Source organism: Ahaetulla prasina, chromosome 1 (assembly GCF_028640845.1).
Source record: "Ahaetulla prasina isolate Xishuangbanna chromosome 1, ASM2864084v1, whole genome shotgun sequence".
NCBI lineage: Eukaryota > Metazoa > Chordata > Lepidosauria > Squamata > Colubridae > Ahaetulla > Ahaetulla prasina.
Window position 1 is genome coordinate 264,789,610 of NC_080539.1, and position 15,825 is coordinate 264,805,434.

General features: G+C 40.1%; 1 protein-coding gene across 3 annotated transcripts in view; it reads left to right on the top strand.

Annotated features, from left to right (window-relative positions):
* Positions 1-15,825, top strand: part of LSP1 (lymphocyte specific protein 1) — a 134,402-nt gene that overhangs the window by 87,762 nt on the left and 30,815 nt on the right. For all 3 annotated transcript variants that reach the window (XM_058157849.1, XM_058157841.1, XM_058157857.1), the window contains exon 2: positions 8,666-8,803. In XM_058157849.1, the coding sequence (XP_058013832.1) occupies positions 8,666-8,803 (138 nt within the window). The remainder of the gene's footprint in view (positions 1-8,665; positions 8,804-15,825) is intronic.

A 15,825-nucleotide genomic window follows, 5' to 3' on the forward strand; every position in this document is an offset into this window, starting at 1 on the left:
CAGGAAATGTCTTTGTATGTGTCTGTGTGAAAAGCTCCATAGTGAAAAAAAAATATGCATGATGTCATCTAAGTAGAAAAGAATAAGTCTGTATACTTTTAGACTTCACTTTTTAAATTCTGCTAACAAGGGGCTTGGTTATAGCTCTGGGAGTCCAAAAAAACATTTGAATTTCACCCTTGTCAGCTTATTTGAAAAAGAAAATGTTGGCATGGAGTCCCAACCCTGCAAAATGAGAGGTCCCAAGCTGTTCGTGTGTCACATAGATACCCTCACCTCTCTAACAATATTCCATATGTAATCCAATTAGAAAAGGTTGTAGCAAATGTGGTACCATCAATCTCAGATAAATAACAGATAAGTTTCTGAATCTAAAACAGAAGGAACCATTCTTAAGTCCACGGAAATGAACCGTTTCTATCTTTTTTTTTAATTGTCAGAGGGCACAAAGCACCCAATATTTACTTTGCTTTTATTACAATATCATTCCTGCATCGCATTCCATGTTGTTTATGGGAACTGAAAAGTCTTAAACATAATGGGCGCGAAAGGATATAATATTCGATCAGTAGAAGAAGTTTGCAATAGAAAGGAAAAGTCATCAGGGGTTCTTATTGCTCTCTGAGTTTGATTGTCTAGCACTGATGATGTTACCTAATTTGGATAATGAAACATCTGCAAGAAAACTACCAAGCTCGGAGAGCACAAAGGATCCCTCATTTCAACCCTGAGCTACAAATACTCTCTTCTATTGGAAAAGTCATTCTTGATACTGGAATCTACTAGTGATAGATTTCTCTCACCATGAATTGAAATAATTATATATCATGTAATTATTCATATATCATGAAATAATTATTGGGATTCAAATTTTTTACTACCAGTTCTGTGGGCATGGCTTGGTGGGTGTGGCAGGGGAAGGATACTGTAAAATCTCCATTCCCTCCTCACTCCAGGGGAAGGTTACTGCAAAATCCCCATTTCCTCCTGATCAGCTGGGACTCGGCAGGCAGAGAATAGATGAGGACGGGGCCAGTCAGAGGTGGTATTTACCGATTCTCCGAACTACTCAAAAATTTCTGCTACCGGTCAAGAGTGGGTTTCAAAACCAATCGCTACTGATTTGCTTCTGAGCGCATGCGCAGAAGCATCTGGGCAGGTGGGCGGAGCCTCCCACCACCACTGCTACCAGTTCCCCCAAACTGGGGCGAACTGGTAGCAACCAACTGCTGCTACCAGTTCTCCAGAACCGGTCAGAACCTGCTGAATACCCCCTGTGATCATGTGAACCTCCTTAGGACAGAACCACCATTTCCCTGTATATGGGTTGATTAATATTACATTGAATAGAACTGGGAAAGAGAATTCTCCCCAGGTGGGTCCAAGATATGGTGAATGCATGAGGGAGAAAGGTAAGTGGCTTTGCAAGAGGTTCAGTCACTCCTGAAGAAATCCTTCCTGCATCCAGAAGTTTTTGCCAGCAGTTCCCCAATTATAATACTCTTTCTGGAGGTGGGATCTTGAGACAAGCTTAGTTACTACTTTTATTCATTTTCAGTTGGGTGTGGGTCTGATTTAGAACAGAATCTGTCATAGTCACACTGATAGATAACCTATTGTCTAGATAATCTTGTGTGAACTTTAAACAGCTTTGAGAATCATCATCCCTGGTGGTCTACAGAACTCTTTCAGGTCTGGGAGCACTGTCTGCCTCTATTAGCTGAAAGAAATGTGGAGTAACTATGCCTCTACTCAAATGCTATGAGGTACTATCAGGTCCTATTTAGTCCCTAGTGCTATTTAATTTTCATATTGAATATCTGGAGCTTTTTGATCGAACTATTTGCAACTGGATGTCACCATTGAGTTCTATCTTTTTGATAATATATGAATCAGGAAAGGCTGTGTATGTTTTTAACCGGTGCCTGGATGCAGAATTAGGGTAGATGGGGTCCGATAAGCAATAATAACCCTAGAAAGGAAGAGGCCTAGTGAACATATTACCAAAAGTTACCAAATACCTTCTGGTAGATCCTTTTAAATGGGCTTTCTCTGTTGTACTGGAATGCTCTTCTTTCTGAAAGTTGGAAGACATCCACTGTAACATCTATTAGGTACCACTTGAAATTATATTTATTTATTCATTCAATTTATATTGTTGCCCATCTCACCTAAATGAGTCTGGGTGGCTTGCATAATCAAAAAATGATTAGGAATAAAAACAAAATAAAAGCCATAAAACACAGTTAATTAAAACAATAAAATGAATTTCTGGCAGAGTACAATAAATTGTGAAGAACTAGTAGGCTTTGTATTACCTTTTGGGCCCCAGGCATGATGATAAACCAAGTCTTAAGCATTCTTCTGCAAAGCCAACAGGGTTGAGGTCTTTCCTTTCCACTCAGCTTTCATAATAGGAATGCTGGAAGATTTTATTTTTCTCTTTTCCACCATCTTTTTAAGGATATGTTACTGAATATTGCATTCTATGTTTTATATTGTATGAATCATTGCTTTGTTATGTATTTTATTGGTCTTTTTTGTTGTAAACTATTTTGAAAAGCATATGTCAATTGGCATAGGAATGTGGTATGTACATGATCATCTTCAACCTTTGCCTTCCTGAGTGACAAATAACCAGGACTGAATATGTAAAATGAGTTAGAAGAGTTTTAAAATTAAAGCTGAATGCTGATAATACAATACTGTAAAATTATTAATATTTAAGCTGTCTTTGGAATATGCTACATAACAGGTATTGTTGATTTGACACAGGTGGAACTAGATGATTTAAACTGTAGAGCCCAAAAGCTTATGGCAATAAATCATGCCTTACACTCAAAAAATGAAATAGAACATTTGCTATTTACCAAGGAAAATTGTTTGTTTTACTTTGTTGCAAATGAAATAGCTAGTGAAGGACAAAATCCAAAGTCCAAATGATTATATAACAGCAAACAAAGAGGAGATGTTAAAAATGTCGACAAGGAAAACATTTTAAATGTAGCAGAATCAAAGATGACATACAAAACTGAACGGTTACAACAGTAAATGAAAAACTGGAAACATAAATCTCTGCACAGTCAATACTTGAAAGAAATGGAAGGCAAGGTGAATAGTAAACGAAGCTTGGCAATGGCTTCAGGTTAGATCCATCAAGAAGGAAACAAAAGGTTTGATATTTGCAGCACCAGAACAAGCATTAGCAATGCAATAAAAATACTTCTCTCTCTCAAAATTCTTATGCAAAGAGAAAGACAAGGTTGTTGACTACAGAATCAGTGGCTGTAGCAACACTGACCAGTGTTGACCAGATAATGTCCAGATAATACTGACCAGATAATGTCTTTTGAAGATCACTTGACGACCGTCTCCAGGAGAGCTTTTTATCAGGTTCGCCTGATCCGCCAGTTGCGCCCCTTCCTTGACCGGGATGCCCTATGCATGGTCACTCATGCTCTTGTTACCTCTCGCTTGGATTACTGCAATGCTCTCTACATGGGGCTCCCCTTGAAGAGCACCTGGAGGCTCCAGTTGGTTCAGAATGCAGCTGTGCGGCGAGGGAGCCGTACGTGGCTCCCATGTAACACCACTCCTGTGCAGGCTGCACTGGCTACCTGTGGTCTTTCGGGTGCACTTCAAGGTTTTGGTTACTACCTTTAAAGCGCTCCATGGCTTAGGGCCAGGGTACTTACGGGACCGCCTTCTGCTACTGAATGCCTCCCACCGACCCGTACGCTCGCACAGAGAGGGACTTCTCAGGGTGCCGTCCGCCAAGCAATGTCGGCTGGTGGCCCCCAGGGGAAGGGCCTTCTCTGTGGGGGCTCCCACCCCTGGAATGAACTTCCCCCTGGACTTCGTTAACTGCCTGACCTTCGGACCTTCCACCGTGAGCTGAAGACTTATCTGTTTATTCGCGCAGGACTGGCATAGGAATTTTAAATAGCTTTTAATAGTTGATATAAATTTTTTGGGGTCTTTTACGGTTTTAAATGTTTTAATCTGGCCTTATATCTAATAAGTTTTTAAACTATTTTTTATTTGTATATTATTGCTGTTTTATCTTGGCTGTGAACCGCCCTGAGTCCTTCGGGAGAAGGGCGGTATAATAATTTGTACATAATTCATTTTCAAATTCCATTTTATAATTTTCAATTCCACCTATCTTTTTGTATATATTAAATCTTACTTTCAGTGGTATATATGGAAAACTATGTCCCTCTCCAGCCAATTGTTCTCTTGATTTAATCTTAAATTCTCCATCTTCCTGTATTAATAAATCTTGACAGATTATGATTTTTCTATTGTTTCTCTTTTGTAAAAAATGTTTTGGGGCACAATTCTGGGTTTGAATTTCTTCCATTTTCTTAATATTACACTTCCCACATAATGATTTTAAGAACTATATTAACTCTATCATACCCTAAAAAGCCATGTCAACCAAACCTCAAGTTATATTTTCCTAATTCTATCATTCTTCTATTTCTCAGCAACACCCCCTCTCTCATCCAAACTAAACAGCAGGCTGCAAAACACAATTTAAAGTAAGGTAAAATCTAGACTTCCTCTATGAAACATCATTCATTTTTTTATCACAGAGATTCTACCAAACATCACTAGAATCATAGTAACTGAAATATAGCGATTATAAAATAATCCAGCCAAGGTTTTCCCTATAATTATTAGAACATCTAGAAATATGATAACAGAACTGTTTTTGTAAAACAGTTTACAAAATTAGAATATTGACCTCATACTTTGTTGAATAGAATAGAATAGAACAGAACAGAATTTTTTATTGGCCAAGTGTGATTGGACACACAAGAAATTTGTCTTGGTGCATATGCTCTCAGTAAAAGAAAAGATACCTTCATCAAGGTACAACACTTACAACACTAAATGATAGTCATAGGGTACAAATTTAACACTTAATGATACAACACTTAATGATAGTCATAGGCTACAATTAAGCAATCAGGAAATAATCAATATCAGTATAAATCGTAAGGATACAAGCAACAAAGTTACTGTCATAAGTGGAAGGAGATGGGTGATAGGGAACAATGCGAAGATTAATAATAGTGCAGATTTAGTAAATAGTTTGACAGTGTTGAGAGAATTATTTGTTTAGCAGAGTGATGGCGTTCGGAAAAAACTGTTCTTGTGTCTACAACTTTATTCAGATGCACATATATATTGTTATTGTTGTTAGTTGCAAAGTCATGTCCAACCCATTGCAACCACATGGACAACATTCCTCCAGGCCTTCCTGTCCTCTACCATCCTCTGGAGTCCATTTAAGCTCACGCCTACTGGTTCAGTGACTCCATCCAGCCACTTCATTCTCTGTCGTCCCATTCTTCTTTTGCCCTCAATCTTTCCCAGCAGTAGGCTCTTCTCCAGTGAGTCTTTCCTTCTGATTAGGTGGCCAAAGTATTTGAGTTTCGTCTTCAGGATCTAGCCTTCTAAAGAGCAGTCAGGGTTGATCTCCTCTAGGACTCACTGGTTTGGTCACCTTGCAGTCCAAGGGACTCGCAGGAGTCTTCTCCAGCACTATTCAAAGGCCTCAATTCTTTGGCGATCAGCCTTCCTTATGGTCCACCTTTCACAGCCATACATTGCAATTGGGAAAACCATAGCCTGAACTATTCGCACTTTTGTTGGGTGATGTCTCTCATACATATTACAGCAAGAAAAGAAAAGCAGCCTGCTGCTAAAAGAAGAGAGAAATGATTCTGGCTGTAGATATCCCAACTGAATCCATTTTGGAAGGTTACAAAATTACTGTTACAATGTTCTCTCTTCTGGATTTTTATTTATTTATTTATTTTATTTATTAATCGTATTTGTATACCGCCCTATCTCCCGAAGGACTCAGGGCGGTTAACAGGCACATAAAAACACATAAATACAGAGTAAAAACAATTAAAAAACTTATTCTAAAAGCCGAATATTTAAAACAATATAAAAATAAAACCCATTTAAAACCCATAAATTTAAAAACTAATTCAGTCCTGCGCAAATAAATAAGTGTGTTTTAAGCTCGCGGCGGAAGGTCCGGAGGTCCGGAAGTTGACAAAGTCCTGGGGGGAGTTCGTTCCAGAGGGTGGGAGCCCCCACAGAGAAGGCCTTTCCCCTGGGCATCGCCAGACGACACTGCCTCACTGACGGCACCCTGAGGAGTCCCTCTCTGTGAGAGCACACGGGTCGGTGAGAGGTATTCGGTAGCAGTAGGCGGTCCCATAAGTAGCCCGGCCCTATGCCATGGAGTGCTTTAAAGGTGGTTACCAAAACCTTGAAGCGCACCCGGAAGGCCACAGGTAGCCAGTGCAGTCTGCGCAGGATAGGTGTCATGCGGGAGCCACGAGGGGCTCCCTCTATCACCCGCGCAGCCGCATTCTGGACTAACTGCAGCCTCCGGATGCCCTTCAAGGGGAGCCCCATGTAGAGAGCATTGCAGTAATCCAGGCGAGACGTCACGAGGGCGTGAGTGACCGTGCACGGATTCTATCAAGGAATTGCTTATCTGGTGACCAGGAGATTATGGAAAGAGCTGTGCCATGATTTTAATCTTATGTAGCGTGGAAGGGAAACCTGCAGTAAAATAGTACATAATGCCCTTCTCAAACACTATCTGTTCTACTTGTAGCAAAATAATTTCTTTCTAATATTCTGATTAAAACACAATGCTTCTGGAAAAAAAAAAAACCCAGCTGAAATCATCCATTGTTCAGAATAGCCTTTTCTGGAGATCCAGTGAAGGCTTTAGTTCAGGGCTGTCAAATTCATGTCATCATGGCAGCATCCCCTTCTTTGCTAAATCAGGCGGGGCGTGGCCAGCACATGATGCATCCTGCCGTGTGTTTGATAGCCCTGCTTTAGTTGTTGTTACTGATGATGTCATTAATTTAAATTGATAACTTATTTTTCTCCTTTGCAAACAGCTTACTGGTTTTATTCCCCAGAAAAGCTACCCTGTTTCCCCTGATAAGAAGCCCAATTAAGCTTTTGAGCTCATGTGCTAAAATAAGCCCCACCCACAAAATAAGCCCTCCCCGAAAATATTTAACCATATTCGCAGCCTGTCCCTGCCATTTCCTCTGCTTAGGGTTCGGGAGACAGAGCTGGAAATCAGGTAAGACGGCAAGAGGAGCCCTGTCTTGCTCCATGCACCCCAAAATAATAAGATCTCCCCAAAAATAAGGCCAAGCGCTTATTTCGGGGTTCAAAAAAATATAAGACAGAGTCTTATTTTTGGGAAAACACGGTACCTTATGAGATAAACTGGGCTAAGAAAAAACTACTGGCCTAGTCACCCAGTGCGATGCCATACTTAAAAGCTGATTATTTTCTTTGCCTTTTACTGCATTTTCTGAATTATTCCAAATTTTAAACATTTATTCAAAAGAATAGCATAGCATGAATAACCTAATCAGTTCCTGCATCATTGGTGCTTTGACAGATTTTTCGCTCCAATCTGCAGGCAATAAACACAAAAGATGTTGGATGGCCTGAATTATTTCCCAAATTTTAGTTCTATTTCCGCAGGTCTTTTAACTTTTGTCCTTCTAATGGAAAAGAATGTATGTAGCTCAGGGTTGAATTATGGAGTCCTTAGTGCTGTCTGAACTTGGTTGCTTTCTTGTAGACATTTCATTACTTTACTAAGCAGCAGCAGCAGCCAGCTTTGCTCTGGGAATTGAAGTCCACAAGTCTTAAAGGGATCAAGGTTGGAGACCCCTGCTTTAGTAGGTCCTTGATTAGAGTATTGTTTACTTGATTGTTTGCCTGGTGTTAATTTCAGAGGTTTTCTCCTTCTGCACAGACAGTCCTCAACTTACAATAGTTCATTTAATGATGGTTCAAAGTTAAAACGGCATGGGAAAAAGTGACTTATGATCGTTTTCCACACTTACAACCATTGCAACATCCCCATGGTCACACGATCAAAATTCAGACACATGGCAATCAATTCATCTTTATCATGGTTGCAGTATCCTGGAATCATGTGATCAGCTTTTATGACCATCTGACAAGCAAAGTTAATGGGGAATCCAGATTCTCTTAACAACCATGTTACTAACTTAACAAAAATGCAATAACGGTGACAAGAAAAATTGTAAAATGACCCCAAATCACTCGACAAATGTTTCCTTTAGCAACAGAAATTTTGGGCTCAATTTTGGCCGCAACTCGAGGACTACCTGTAGTAGGGTTAGCACAGTGGTTCTCAACCTGTGGGTCAGGACCCCGTTGGGGGTTGAATGACAATTTGCCAGGGGTCGCCTAAGACCATCAGAAATATGGGAAGTATACTTGTGAGTCGAAGAATCGTGCTCCAATGGTTGACTCCACAAGCCAGCTGCAGGCTCTTCAAATCGCTAGCCAAATTCGGCTCCAGGCATGATGAATTAAAAAAGAGAGAAATCTTTGCTCTGATGTTTCCCTCTCAAGCCAGTTGCAATCATTCCCAATCGCTAGCCTAATCTGGATTCAGGCGCGATAAACTTAATAGGGGAGGAGTCTCCGCTTTAATGCCTCCGTCCTCAAGGCAATCGCAAGCAGGGGTCGCAGCACTATAGAGGTTGTTTCTGGTGAGGATTTGGGAACAGAAACATTAGCAAATACTAAATACGTATCCATGGGTTTTCTCTCTGGCTGGTAGGCTGACAGCTCAATGGAGTGTGGAGGATGAGGAGGAAGCTGCAAGGGAGCGACGTCGAAGGGAACGTGAGAGACAGCTGAGGTCCCAGGCAGAAGAAGGCCTCAACAGTGCCTCTGAAGTGGCAGTACAAGAAAGCAGGTAAGTCTGTGGCTGGCATGTCAGCAGAGCAATGAGAGTCAGGCTGAACTATCAACCAGACCAGGGGTCTCCAACCTTGGTCCCTTTAAGACTTGTGGACTTCAACTCCCAGACTCCCTCAGCCAGCAAAGCTGGCTGAGGAACTCTGGGAGTTGAAATCCACAAGTCTTAAAGGGACCGAGGTTGGAGACCCCTGAACCAGACAGTCAGCATAAATGGGCTTAATAAATGCAGGTTGTCCTTGACTTAAAACCATTCGTTTAGTGACCATTTGAAGTTATGACATCACTAAAAAAGTGACTTATGACCATTTTTCAAACTTACAACCATGACAGCATCCCCATGTGACCAAAATTCAGACACTTGGCAACTGATGCATGTTTATGATTGCTGCAGTGTCTTGGGTCATGTGATCACTTTTTGAAACCTTGTAACAAGCAAAGTCAAATGGAGAAGCCAGATTCAGTTAGCAATCATGTTATTACCGTGTTTTCCTGAAAATAAGACCCTGTCTTATATTTTTTTGAACCCTGAAATAAAGCGCTTGGCCTTATTGCCATGCTCACAAAAGCCCGATTGGGCTTATTATCAGGGGATGTCCTATTTTGGGGGAAAGTGCAGCAATTCACTTAACTGTGGTAAGGAAGGTCATTAAAATGGGGCAAAACTCACTTAACCAATGTCTCACTTAGCAACAGAAATTTTGGGCTCAACTTTGGTCGTAAGTCGAGGACTCCCTGTATCATATTTGGTGATCTTCCATGCAAAATGCTTTAGAATGCACTGCATTAATTAGTGTACCAAGATGGATCATCTTGATGGGTTGTCAGTTCTCCAAATTTGGTTCAGAGCAGCCATTCACTGGACAATCTCTGCTAGAATCTTTGTGGCAGTTGTTGTGTGCACACCCATACATTCTCAGTTATTTACAAATTGTAAATAATTGTACAATATAAATATTTACATGTAAGATGTCAGGGAAAAGAAGAATGTTTTGTTGCTGAAAAGATAGTGAGTGATTTTTTTCAGGCAGGCCTCTTTAGGGAGGATATTTCACAAACAGGCCCTCTATCTTGTAGCCACTGGCTGAAGTTCATTTGATAGTGGCAATTGAAGGAACTCTGTCCAGAGAGCTCAAACCAGCAAATGAGGATCCTAGCAACAAAGATCCCAGCTATACTTTGGAGAAGGTGTGTGAATGAACCCTCACTGCAAACTCGTCATTTTATTCTTTTCCTTCAGCTTCAGAAATACCAATACCCCCACATATTTTAGCTGCTTGAAATGCAGAGCTGCTACCTGAGGCTTAGGATGCAGTGACAGCTTTCTCCAAAACCTGTCCAGAGTGATTGCTTCAAAACTGGTTGTGAGACAGCAATAGGAGAATGGAGGACAAGCCACAAAGCATCTAATTATGAAAGTGTTTCTTGTACATTTGCTGGTAGAAATTGTAGACAAATCTATGTAAGCCTTACTTAACTAAAATGTATTGATTTTTATGGAGATTCTTCGCCTAAAGCTTCCAGAGCAGAAAATAACAAGCAACAAACACTGTGAAAACCAATATTTTCCACTAGGTCAGTGGGAGGCGACCCAAATTTATTTTTTACAAAGCCCTTTGCAATGCAAATTCTATATCAGTCAAGGCAGATCGTGTCCTCCAATTGCTTCTCCTAGCAAACCCTGTTGCTGGTAGATTGTGTGTGTGTGTGTGTGAGAGAGAGAGAGAGAGAGAAAGAGAGAGACAGAGACAGAATGCCTAGGGCTGGTTCTGGCTACTGCATGTGGCAGCTTTACTTTTGTTCTTCAGAAGTGGGAACCTTGGAGAAGGTGCTTCAGTTGAAGTATAATTGAAGCAAAGCATCCCTTTTAAACTTTGCACAGCTTTATATCCCATTTATTGTGGGAGCTTCATTTACGGAGACACCCCATGTTTTCACTAGAAGGCAAGCACTTGGAAGGGAAGGAAACTGAAGAAATGGAGGATAGAAGGGAACATTTCTGCTTTGACTTGCCTGGCAGTTATTCCCTGCAAACATTTCACCAACCTAGCTGGAGCTGGCCCAGGGGCCAGCAAGGGCAGAAGGAAACTGAATGGTGGTGGTAGATGTCAGTACTCCTTCTTCACACTTTTCAGGCCATCTTTATAAGGGGTCCTCTCACTCCTAACTTGTCATTGGTTAGGACTAAGCCATATGCTTGCTGAGACAACATTCATTTGGAAAACAAAGCCTTAGTGATATCTAGTGGCAATGGGAGTGGTTCTGGAAAAGTTAATTAAAAAGAAATACACACAAGGAATTATTCAGGAAAAAAGCAATGTTTCCTTTCCAATGGACTTGATAGTTCCATTCTCCTCCCTAGCCATTTCTGCAGCTGTGGTTCAGACTACAAAAGCCAGGATGCTAATATAGATCCCCCCACTTCGGTAAACTCCCCCTTACAGTGACTCATCCACTTCTGGTAAACTATGTTGCTGTACATAGCCCCTTCTAAAACACAGCTATAACTCGCCTGTAGGTCCAGATTACCTTTGCTTGAAATCCTTTACTTAGTTTCTTACTGAAAAGCAGTCATTCCCAACCAGATGTTCTCCAGATGTTTTGGATTACAACTTCCCTAGCTAAAGACAACAGTGCTAACGGTCAAGGCTGATGGGAGTGGTAATTCCCCAAATCCAGCAGACATGAAACTGGGGGAGACTGATGTCCATGTTTAGAAGTTAGTCACTTCTGAGTATTGTAACTAATGTTTTGGACACAAGTAAGGGAGTGTGTATTATTTCTATGCCTTTGTGATTTCCTGAGCATCTGGCTGTTTACATTAAGGAGGGAAAAAATGCTTCAGTAAATTTTTTATTCAGACTTAAAAATTTCAATAAAAATCCTCTTTAGAACAGACTCTAAATCTCTTCAAAATTTAGGTATCTCTTCATGTTTTTGCCCATATGAAATGACAGTTTCAATTCCTTTTTCCAAGTCCCCACCCCCTTGCCTTCAACAGTTTTCAAATTAATTTACAATCTTTGTTTGGCAGGGGAAAAGTAGATCTTTTGAGTAATTTTCCAAAGTTTGCTTCTCTCCATCCAATTTACCTCACAAGACTGGCTGTGGGAACTAAATACAATGAGGGAATATTCTGTCTGCTGCCTCCTAAATCAAAGGTGGGCTATAAATCAAATAAATAAATAAATCATGTTTAGGATTTTTGTTGTTTTATTACCGCCCTGAGTCTTCGGAGAAGGGCGGTATAAAATATGAATAAATAAATAAATAAATAAATAAATAAATAAATAAATAAATAAATTAAAAGTGTCTTTCTAATCGCAAAATTTAATTCTGTCATGGATATTGATAAGAATATCAAGGGGTGCTGAGACATCCCTTTGATACCCCAAAGAATTTAGTTGCTTTACTTTGTCAGAAAAGAAGGGTCACTTTTTATTTCTTCCAATATCAGAAAAATCAATGTTTTAAAATCCTATTGATTAAACTGGTGGTGAAGATGGTTTTTTCTTTTAAAAAAAAATCCATACTACTCAACTGCCTGGAAGAAATTGGTATATGTAATAAAATGTGGCAAGCTGTTTTTAGGACTCTCCTGTCTAATTGAATTAGAAAAAAATGGGTAGGTAATCTTTTATAGCCCATGAGGCACATTTGTGAGTTGTAGCTGCAATGTTAACTTTTTTCCTAACAAAACACTGCCATTGTGAAGAGGCCGTCATTTCCCCCCATTGAACAGAAAGAAAATAGGGGTTGTTAACTTCTAGAAAGGCCTCTCTAGCCATCGTGCCAACGTCTCTATCATTCTATCGATAGGCTCTTTTTGCCTTGTTTTCTAGGCAGGTAGATGTTGTTTCAAGTTACACCCCACAGAGTGAACATTTAGAAGAACATTTAATCTTCTAAGAAAGTCCGATGGTGTTTCTGTGGGGTTCTGAGGTTTTGTCAGGCACAAAGAATCAGGACCATATGTTAAGATGTAATCAAGAAGATTTATTGCTTAAGCCTATACACAGGAATCTAGTCAATTAATGCTCAGTTGCGGTGCTAAATTGACAGTAGATAAGGGTCGATGGAATTCAAGAGGGATTGTACTTAGACTGTGTGAATGTTAGACACTCCAGGGTGATTACTTGGTTAACTTCTGCCTGCCTTCCATTGTGGACCTGTATACTGCACGAATCAAGAAGAGGGCCGTGAAAATATTTGCAGATCCTTCGCATCCTGGACATAAACTGTTTCAACTCCTACCCTCAAAACGACGCTATAGAGCACTGCACACCAGAACAACTAGACACAAGAACAGTTTTTTCCCGAAGGCCATCACTCTGCTAAACAAATAATTCCCTCAACACTGTCAGACTATTTACTGAATCTGCACTACTATTAATCGTTTCATAGTTCCCATCACCAATCTCTTTCCACTTATGACTGTATGACTATAACTTGTTGCTGGCAATCCTTATGATTTATATTGATATATTGACCATCAATTGTGTTGTAAATGTTGTACCTTGATGAACGTATCTTTTCTTTTATGTACACTGAGAGCATATGCACCAAGACAAATTCCTTGTGTGTCCAATCACACTTGGCCAATAAAAAATTCTATTCTATTCTATTCTAACTTTGGACCCTGGTTCTGCCTGTTTTTCTCCTATAGGTTTTCTCTTAAACATAGGTAATGCTGTGTATTGGTACTTAATCTTTGCAGGATGCCAATTTCTTATTTATTAATTTTTAATTAAAAAAATGTTTTAAAACATACGTTAGGGAGCCAGGACTTGAATTATTCTTTAGCTAGGTCATCTTGAGCACCTGAGAAGGAAAATAACTGCTCATTCCTTTCCATTTCTCCCTTTGTTTTCCTCTATCATCTTACAAGTATATTTATATTTAGAAATATAACATTTGTATGGTATCCCTAATAAAACTGGGTTCAGGTTAGAGATGCCCAGTCCCACTACTCCGTGGGAAAAAGAAACTTCAGTATTAAAAAGGAGAAGAAACCAGAAAAAGAATGAAGTAATGCACCTTTCCATTTGCCTGTAATCATACTAGGATCATACTCTCCCTTTTAGTTAACAGTGTTCTAGAGGCTTCTGCATCTCTGTATTGAATTTCAATGGATCATAAGTTTGGAATGCAGTCTGTATATTTTGAAGGCCAATTGCTGGACTCTGGCCAGTTGCATTTCAGTGCTTCTTTTCCTCTCTTCCTTTATTAATGAATGGAAGAGAAGAGTCATTCTTTATCTTCCTCCCTCCCTCCCTCCCTCCCTCCCTCTCTCTCTCTCTCTCTCTCTCTCTCTCTCTCTCTCTCACACACACACACACACACACATACACACCACAATAAAACATGTGTTTCTGGTCTAGTGAGCTCCTGCAAATGTATCAAATGTCAAGGTTCCAGAAATACCTCTTCTGCGTAAAAGAAACTCGGAGGCATTTCTTTTCCAGAGTTCTTTACTAGCATGAGGAGACTGGCACACAATGAGTGCAATTCCAAAACTGAAGTTCCGGATTCTTTTCCCAGTTATACAAACCCCAAGAGTCCCAACCCCCCTGACCCCTTTGATGGTCACATGGTCCCACGTTCTCCCAGTTCATTCAAATATCTTCTTGCCACTCTTCCTGCAGATGTGAACACCATCCGACCTTGACCGCTTGAAGAATGTTACCATACCCCTCAACCCCCCTCCTCCCCTCAGGGGAAAAATGTGGCAGCGTCTGGAACCCTAAAGTCTAATATGGTTTCCAGGCCTGACATCAAGTGCTTTGCTTGGTTCAATTTGAATTCTCTGTGTGAATTAGTGTTTAGTGGTGGTAAATTTTCTGATAACCTTGTTAGGGAATACACAGAAGTCCATTGACAGGTTGTTTGTTGGTAAGTTTTAGGGAGAGAATTTGGACCGGCTTGTTATTTCAGAACAAATTCATTTTCATCCTGAGGCAAATTTAAAAGTGAGCTGGTGTCTTTTTGCATTCTTGATCCAGTTCTTGCTGATATTATTCAAATGTCAATCTCAAAAGTACCTTCCACAATACAATTATGTCACCTCCATGCCAAGCTTTGTTACCATCAATTTCTTCTATATCACACAGTTCCAACAGCCCCAGAATCTTTAGCCTTCATTCTTTGCTCTTCCTATGCATTTGAGCAAGTCCAGCTTCTTAGAGGTTGTTCTGCTCGAGCCATCCCTGCTGTTAGAAATCCAGCCTCAAAGTTTGTGGCATCCTTGCCTTCTGGAATCTTCTATCTGAGATTTAGTTCACACACTCAGTCATGATTTGTTTAACCAAGAAATGCTGAATACATTACACTTAATTGATTTAAAATTCATACAACACTGTAAGCCAGGGGTAGTCAACCTTTTCATACCTACCACCCACTTTTATATCTCTGTTAGTAGTAAAATTTTCTAACCGCCCTCCAGTTCCACAGTAATGCGCCGTGTATTGTCATCTGTGCATGCCTCTCGTGCATTGTGGATTGGGGGCGGGGTGCTGGCTACCAGCTCTGCTTGTCTGTTACAGTTGGGTGGTGTGGGGGGAGATGCGCAAGCTATTCTGGAATGAGGCTATTTTGTTTGTGGTCGCACTATAGCGCCATTTAGTTTCACTTACGTAACATGAACTAAACTTATATGCGGGTGATATAAAGAGTATATTTTCAAAAATTTAAATTGTCATGGGGAGTTTTATGAAAACTTAGTGAAAATGTTTTTAAATAATGCTATGAATTTTTTTTTAAAAAGTCAGTTGAATTAAAAAAAGGAAAGTGCTTCAGTATCGGACAAAACCCCTACCACCCACCATGAAAGCTGGAATGCCCACTAGTGGGTGGTAGGGACCAGGTTGACTACCACTGTTTTAAGCCATGTTTTACAGATCAGAAGGGCTTACAAAACATGCTAGAAAATAAATGGTTTTCACCATTCCTTTCCCTTACTTTTAATTCTGAATGATATGTAGAAATGACAATGCATCAGGTATTCTTAATTCATTAAGTCTT